This window comes from Lipotes vexillifer, unplaced genomic scaffold (genome assembly GCF_000442215.2).
Source record: "Lipotes vexillifer unplaced genomic scaffold, Lipotes_vexillifer_v1.1 scaffold777, whole genome shotgun sequence".
Taxonomy (NCBI): Eukaryota; Metazoa; Chordata; class Mammalia; order Artiodactyla; family Lipotidae; genus Lipotes; species Lipotes vexillifer.
In genome coordinates this window covers 649,506-658,194 of record NW_006784423.1, presented here as the reverse complement: position 1 = coordinate 658,194, position 8,689 = coordinate 649,506, and the positions used below count along the sequence as shown (strand labels likewise).

Below are 8,689 nucleotides of genomic sequence, written 5' to 3'. Positions count from 1 at the left end.
TGGGGACAGTTGATCGGGAGGGAGACCCTTTAAACAACGCGACTCTTCAGGGGCTGCAGTAACTTAAACCTCGGGCACTTCACTTGTTGAAAATTGGAGGCCGTGTGGTTTTGAAATGGATTGCCCTAAAGTTGTTTTTTTCCCCCCCAGATATTTGCACGTCACATTACTTCTGGAACAACTCCCTGAAGTTGTTTGAAAGGAGGGGTAGGATAATGAATGAATGAACATGGGTCAGTTCTCAGAGTAGTCTTTTATGATACACTTACACTACTGAGCAATTCTAAATTGAATAAGTACATGTAGTTCCAAACAGCAAAGACAGACACACTGTCTGTAAGTGATTCCTTGACTGTTACTGAGTTAAAACACAAGACAAGGTTAATTTTACACGGCACGAATTTATTTAACACAAGATGATTATTCCTTAAACAGCATCTCCAACTTTCTCTGTTTCTTGAAAACCCAAAACAAGGTTCAGTTGTTGAATGGAAATAGGGTGATGGAAAGGACACTTGTTGGCAACCACAGGTGAACGTGCGATTTCAATGCACTCCTTCTTTAAGCGGCACAGGATGCCAGGAGCCAGCACTTTCCAGGTGGAAGGGCTGATAGCCATCGTGGTGTTCTACCTTCTCATACTGCTGGTTGGAATATGGGCTGCGTGGAGAACCAAGAACAGTGGCAGCTCGGGGGAGCGCAGCGAGGCCATCATTGTGGGCGGCCGCGACATCGGGCTGCTGGTGGGCGGATTCACCATGACAGGTGGGTGCCGACGCCCTACCCTTGCAGGCATCCCACCCTAGCTGCTCCAGGGACAAAGCAAATCTTGTTCTTTGTCCTTGGGAGATTCTCCGTGTTCACTACTTATATATTTAAAAAGTCATTTTTTACATTTATTTAGAACAAAATTAAAATGGTTTCAGCTCAGTAGCGCCGGAACTAATGATTTTATAATCAATTACTGGACAGAATATCGGTGAAACAAATCTGGGCTATCTGGGCTGTTGAGAGGGTGGTGGCAGTAAAAACCAAGAGGTGGAGAAATGTGCAGAAATGCCTTAGCCTTCCAAGTTGTGTTTCTGTTCATTAATGTGATACTAGCAGCATCCCCTCCTGTTCATGAAGACAGGCATAAAGTTGTGACTTTGAGTTGTCTTAATGAACACTAACTAGTCAATGAACACTAACTAGTGATTTTAACTAACTAGTTAAAACTGAATAAATCAACATGGGGGCAACCCAATTCCAAATTGATGGATGTCCTGTTTTGAAACCTTATTCTCCCATGTAATGAAATACTTTACTCACAGGAAGACGATCACATGTTATGAATCCACAGCTCTGAGAAAAACATTCCCAGGAACATTGATATGAAACGAAAAAAGCCAGGGTGTGTCCTAGTAGGAATCCCTCAGTTACCAGCTGCAGCTCTTGCCCATTCAAGCCCCTCTGTGCTAGCAACAGTCTTTCCTCCTTTGCCCAGAGGTGGTTCTGATTAAGTGGTGGCTTCTTTTTCTTTTGTGTTCTTCTCGGTTGTTGAAAATAATATTGAAAAACAACAATTTAAAATTATATCTGTAGTATCACCTGATATGTATTCACTAACAGCACACATTTCATTTTAGACTCTTAGTAAGTTCTTAAATGTTAGTGACATAATCCACACTAACAGGAACTCTCAGTGGACTAATACGAGTGGAGTGCTCAGTGGAAAAATACCCCATTGCAAATCATATCGAGATGATGTCAAATTTCATTCCTGAAGTGCTGCTTAAAATTGATTCACCCCATTTATCACAAAGTTTTCCAAGCCAGTCTGGGAAGACCGCGTCCCTCTTTGGCCACCTGAAACCTATAATGTTGTGGAATAACTGATGGACGATCGATTCTACCTTTCAGATTTTCACATCTTGTTTGTTTAACCCTTCACCAGCTGTACATGGTTTCGTTCAGTCTTCATGACGTCACTATGGAAGGGCTCTGGTTACGTCAGGACCCAGCCTCCCGTGCTTAGTAAGGGCCAGAGCCAGGGCTACACCCAGGTCTGGCAGCCATGCCAGGGCCCCTGCAGTGACCACACCCAGCCCTCCACAGGTCTCTCCCCACTTCTTTGTGAAGGTACCCAGGGTAAAAAGAGCTCTCTTTTACCCTCTGTTTCGAACTTATTTCTACATACACACATATGCAGAAAAAAAATGTTTTGCAAAATATTTTCTGTGATGCACAACATCCAAAGTTAGAAAAATACAAAAACGTGAAGGATAAAAGTCACCCACTTACCTGCCACCTGCAGATGTTTACTGAAACGTTCATGCAGATTTTCTTGTTTTTTCTCTTAGTATCCAACTGCTGATGAACACACACCTTCATACCTTCATTTTCAGTTTTCATTAGAGCACAAACCTTTCTTCTTTCCTCTAAAGATCCACACATGATACCGTATCCGAACTGCATTACAGCATTTTGTAATTATATTTCCTTCAGATTTCTCCTGTGACAAAGAAAATAAGAAGAAAAGCAAAATAGAAGGACAGAAGTTTTTGATTTCACTCAGACTGTTGAAAAGAATAAATGAGCTGTTGTATACCAAAGTATTTTGTTCATTGTAAATTATGATCGTGTTCTAGTACTCTAATTTAATAGTACATTTATTATGTCCATAAAGATAATAGTTCAGAGTTTATCATTTATCATTTAGAGTGATTTTTAATCTAATAGGCTATTTAAAATGTATAGAAAAATTTGAATTATGATATTTCTTATGAAGTGTCATGCTCGAGCTCAGCTTTTAAAGACTTTTTATTTTTCTCTCTCAGAACTGAAAAGAGCCCTGATCAATATCATAATTCAATTAAAATCTGAACCATATTATCTAAACCTTGTCAGATTCATTGATTGCATTATTGGACAAAGAATAAAGATTGAAAATAAAAATGCATATAATTTAAAAGAATTCTAGTTCCCACTCATGAATCTGACATGAAATATACAAACATGCAAAGGGCCAGATGGATAAAACTGGGGGGGCTCTAGTCATAATAAGTAACCAAGTCTGCGCTTCTGTATTATAATATTTGCAATCATTCAGGCACCAGTTTTCTTTCTGGAAGTGGAGAGAAGAGCTACACAATGAAAAATGATCACTAGTAAGTGTTGTGCTTGTAAGACCATCAGATATTTACTTAATGCAGCAAAACATTGCTGGTGCGGAGTCAAGGGTCCCAGGTGCCAGGCGGAAGGTGAGGTCTCAGGGGCTGTGCCTGTGAGAATCTGCTGCTCCAGGCCCTGGTTACTCGCCCAGTGAGGGGTGGGGCGAGTCTTTAAAATTTCAGCAGGGTTTAGGATGAGAAAAGCACATCATAGCATTTGTTATATACCAACACCATGGAAAAGCTACCGTGAAGATGGGGTGGCTGCTAGATACGCATTTGCCCACTTGAGGATTTTGTATATAAACTCTCCATTTAAATGTACTTAAAATTCCCTTGCAGGAGGGTCTTTTCACGTTGACTTTTAAAAATAAGATTAACCCTTGAATGTTCTCTCTTCTTTGCTTTGGATTTGGATTAAACGCCAGATAAATTTTGGCAAGAAACACAATAGAAACACTTGTCTTTGGCAGTTTCATATACATGTTATTTATTTTACTTACATTCTAACCGTGAAATTTCAGGGAAATTTTCAGAGTCAAGTTTTATTCCCCACTGCATGATACAGCCCAGAATTCAGTCTCATATTTGATAAGCTTCACGCCAGCCTCTGTTCCTCATAATTTTACACAAATTCTACCTAGGGATTCTTTTAAATATTTTGACTGTGCTCTTAAAAGGATATAAACTGCAAAGATCTGAGTGTTCCAGTAACTTTGGCTTTTCAGCAAGAATCAACTAGTCTAGTGTCTTCACGGAGAAAATCATAGAGTTTATAGAGCATTCTTGGCCCAAACTTGTTTAATCAAAATGTCTTTTCTTCGGTTCCTTGGCCCTTCCTCACCTATTATGCTACAGAAATGTTATTAAATAACATCTGAAGAGGACATATTTCTTATTATTCTTTATGAAATATCAAGCATCTCACTGAAAGACCCGGAGCAGAACAAAGAATTGCAGATGGGCATGCAGCCAGTGTTGTAAATTCTCCTGAAGGCTGATCTAGCCCTAAGTGTAGGTCGGGCTCTTGGGATGACAGAGAAGGAAAAGGTAATTTAATTAATTTAATTTAATTTAAGCTCACGTTATTTAAGCTCACGTGGCACCCACCTCCCTCCACTCCCTTAACAGTGTAAGGGAGTGAGTACAGCTTCAGAATAGATTTGCCAAAATCCTATGCACCTAGCATGCTTACAGAGTGACTCTGTTGGTGAAAAGCACACGCACACACAACCATGCATGCACACACACACCCCTCCCACTCCTTGAAGACAATAGTCATGATCAAGAGAAAGATCAATACAATTAAAACAAAAGGCCCTTGAAATGACGACACTTGACCCCATGTTATGGAGGCTGGGGGAAAGTCATAGCATTATTGAGGAGTAGTCATACAGTATTATACAGTGTATATGATCTCAGACTTTATGATATAATAATATCATTTTAAAATGTTGATGACAATGGGTTTAGAAAACGTCTGGGGCAACACTGTTCAATGGAACTATGACGTAAGCCACAAATATAATCTGAAATTTTCTACATATCACGTTAAAAAAACATGAAAAAATAAGTGAATTCATGTAAATAATAGAACTGCTTAACGCAGTACATGGAAAATGTTTTACTTTGCCCTGTAACCATTACAAAAACAAAAATGAGAAATCTTACATTTATTTTTCCATGCTAAGTCTTTGAAATCCGATGTGCCTTTTGCATTCTTCCAACACTTCGGACAAGCCATGTCTCCGGTGGCTGTGTCACCAGCCACTTGATGTTCAGGGCCACCGTGCGGGGCTGAGCGGGTCTCAGGGATGACAGGTATGACACGTCTTCCCCTCACTTCTCACTCTGTTTCAGCCACCTGGGTCGGAGGAGGTTACATCAATGGGACAGCCGAAGCCGTGTATGTTCCAGATTATGGTCTAGCGTGGGCTCAGGCACCAATTGGATATTCCCTTAGTCTGATTTTAGGTAAGCAAAAGTTTACACCTGAGTGACTCAGTCAGTAAAGCATATAGATCAGGATTATAAATAACAAGTGAAATAAGTCAAACGATGTGAATAACTGTTGTGGGAAATGCTACCAGAAATCCCTAAGTAGCTGTTATCAGAAAGTGGTAACACTAATGTTTAGGTGATTGGATCTCTTGATTATGGAATATGTTTCAAAAAATTCCCTTGATTGTTTTGCTATCAAAACAGTGAATTTCTTAACATAGTGATGTTTTTCCTTTCCAAAATAGTGTGGACATATCGTTAAAAATGAATCAACTTGAATTGTACCTGCATTTCATTTTGTAAATCAGACTAATAAAAGGTCAAGAATATTATATAACAGAGAGTTCCTAAATTTCTTTTGCACTTAGAATACTTTTGTTGGATGCTGTGCTTAATCAAATATCTGAATGCCCTGCTGGGTGACACAAATACATGAAGACATTTTACGAGTGCACTGCTGGTCCATGTGTTTCAATCCATATGCCTCTTCCATGCCATGTATGGCCTTGGATGCACACAACGCCAATTGTATTAAGAAATTTCCACTTTGTTGCTAAGTCTTTCTTGGTCCTGTACTCACTGGATTTTGCAGACAGGTTCCTCAACATGTATGAGTGTTCTAAAAGATTCATTTCCCTTCAGAAATTATGTATAGTAAAAGGCTGGCAGAGCCTATTGCATGAGGGATTTTTCATTTTCTCATTAACGCTTTGCTTTGATTTCCTTTAGGTGGTCTGTTCTTTGCCAAACCCATGCGTTCCAAGGGATATGTGACCATGTTAGACCCCTTTCAGCAGATCTATGGAAAGCGCATGGGAGGGCTCCTGTTCATTCCCGCACTGATGGGGGAAATGTTCTGGGCTGCGGCCATTTTCTCTGCCTTAGGTAAGGACCAAAGAACGTCGTTCTGTGCGCATCTCTGGTCGAATGAGCATCAGATACACAGCTTTACTTTCTTCAGCCACAGGCCAGGCCACCCCCAACCTCCAGCACCTGGATTAATGCCACCACCCCTCTGCTTTTCTCCCATAAGACCGAATCTGATCACGTCCCTTTCCTGCTTAAAACCAGGCCTTTGAACCAGGCCAGGAAGGCTTCTTATGACTTTTCCTTTTCCCTTCCTCCAGAATGGCAGCTCTGACACTTTGCAAGCACACTGCCCTCTGCTTAGGACTCACGCCCCTCTTTCCTTTCTAGCCAACCGGGTAGTTTCTTCAGATCTGCTAGAGATGTCACTTCCTCAGGGCAGTCATCTTGAAGCTGCTGGATGCCTTTCCTATGGGCTTCCTGAGGCACCAGGAATTCTGTTTCCATTGGATTTATCACTTTGTATGATTATGTGCCTATTTATCTATTTCCCAGTTTCCAACCTCACAAAAGGAACATCAAGTTCCTGAAGGCGGGACCCGTTTCTTATTAACACTTACAGTCCTATCACAAACGAATGAATGAATGAATCACCTATAGCTGCATGTTCTTCAAAAGAGAAAAAGGAAAACAACAGTCCTTCCTATCTCAGTGTAATCCCATTACCTCTTAGACGGTTGGGCTGTAGACATATTCAGGGATTTGGAAAATGGACGTAGACTCTTTGGGGTCTAACATACTATCAAGATCCATCAGTGCTGAGGACAGCCTGTCTTTGGTCCTTGGATTCTCAGCTCACTGATACGACCTAGAAAATGAGAGATTTCAGTGGGAGACCTTCAGGTTCAGTCCATTCCCTGTTCATCAAGGAGAAATCTCCACCGTCCTACTGAGTGTTGAGTTCCCTCCTGAAGACCAGCAGAGCTGGACGTTCCTTGTCCTTCCCCAGTGAGCCGTGTGTATGTGTGACACCCAGAACACGCTGTGTTACTCTCCATCTCCTCTTACAAATGGAAACAATGAGCTTATGTCTACAGTCAAACTTTAAGTGGACAAAACAAAAGTCAGATAAGAGGAATTTCCTTCTCTGTTGCATATTAGACTACAAGCTAGTCTTCTGGTCTCAGCATTATCGTCAGATCTGGTCTCTGTGATATCAGATATTAGTTTACACCACTCTTCATTCCTGTCTCTCTAGACTCTTGTATAATCGTATCTTATTTTCCTGGTCTCCAACTGTAAAATGAAGGAATGACTTGGTGTAGAAAAGAAGAGAACTTGATAGTTTAAAAAAAGCTGTAATAACTCAGTGAAAAGGTTGCACTTTCCTGGCACTAAGTAATCATACTCCACAGCCACCACTGCCATATCCTAATGAAATTTTACATAAAAGCACAGCTCCCTTCCCACCTTGCTCTCATTAGCTAAGAAACAATGGTAGTTTATTTGCCACTGGTTTCAACACCAGAAAATGTTGGCTTTAAGAACAAACTGCCTGCTGAGATATCAAAAAAGGAGTGGGCTGAATATCTAACAGAATACAAAATGTTAACTCTCACTGAATAATGATCAATTTATATTACAGAGCCCTGAAGGGAGAATAGAATGAATAATCTATTATTTCTAAAGTATTCTGGAAACTTAATAGCTAAACTCAACTTTGCTGCAATTAGTTATTTTTGTAAATACATGTGTCTACATCTCTGTGTGCCTGTCAACACATATGTAAAACATATTAATGTCTCTCTACACACACACATATCAAACAACATTTATGAAAATATTACTGCTACTCTTGAAATATATGCTCTGGTAAAAAGAATGTGTGTGAATTTTAAATTAACACCTCTATTTTCTTCAAAAATAATAGTTGGACATAATTCAAAGTTAGTGTTTATTAGAAATGACTTGGAACAAGATCTTTTACCACCTTACTGTGAATATGTATGAATGAGCATAGTTCACCACTAAAGCTTAGGAGTATCTTAAACTATCTTCTTGGTATAAACAGACAACACCCTTACAGCTTCTTAAAGAAATGTGTATTTACACTTTTAACGGCTCAATTCAGGTAATTTTTATAACTTTATTTGCAGTATATTTAGTTTTACGGCTGCATGAGTTAATTAATATTTCACAACAGATCTGGAAGTATAACTTTGATTTTACTCACGACAAATGATGGGGTGATTTAGAAAATATTTACAGAAAAAAATTCATCCCAACCTTAACAGTGGGACGAAAGTAGGTGACTTCTTTAAAACCACTGAGTTACAGCCAAATGGCAGCATTTACTAGGACCCTAAATCTTTAGGCTCCCCGTCTAGCAATCTTTCTTCCATAACATACAGCCTCCCTACCTTTTGGATGTGTAGGATTAATAGAAGTTTCACAAAGGGGTGGGAAATTAAACAGTATTCAAAAGAGGTTGGGTAATAATCGGACTTTTCCTAATTCATGGGGTATGACTCTAAAATGTTGTTCTTAAAGTAGAGAACTAGACCAAAGATGAATGACAATTGCGACTAAAGTTTCAACGTGAAGTAAATCATCTCAGGAGGAAAAAAAAAAAAAAAAAAAAAACTTGTTAAATATCCACACAACAGTAATTCAGTCAGTTACAAAGTCACTTGTAAATAATTCACCCCTTTCCCTTGTCCTCCTCTCCC

The 8,689-nt window shown here is 39.6% G+C and overlaps 1 protein-coding gene across 1 annotated transcript in view; it reads left to right on the top strand.

The window, feature by feature from the left end:
- The first annotated feature begins 596 nt into the window (after positions 1–596).
- The window catches only part of SLC5A7 (solute carrier family 5 member 7), a 16,126-nt gene continuing 8,033 nt past the window's right edge, over positions 597–8,689 (top strand). The window contains exons 1-3 of the mRNA XM_007456818.1: positions 597–765; positions 5,013–5,126; positions 5,883–6,038. Of these exons, the coding sequence (XP_007456880.1) occupies positions 759–765; positions 5,013–5,126; positions 5,883–6,038 (277 nt within the window). The 5' untranslated portion in view covers positions 597–758. The remainder of the gene's footprint in view (positions 766–5,012; positions 5,127–5,882; positions 6,039–8,689) is intronic.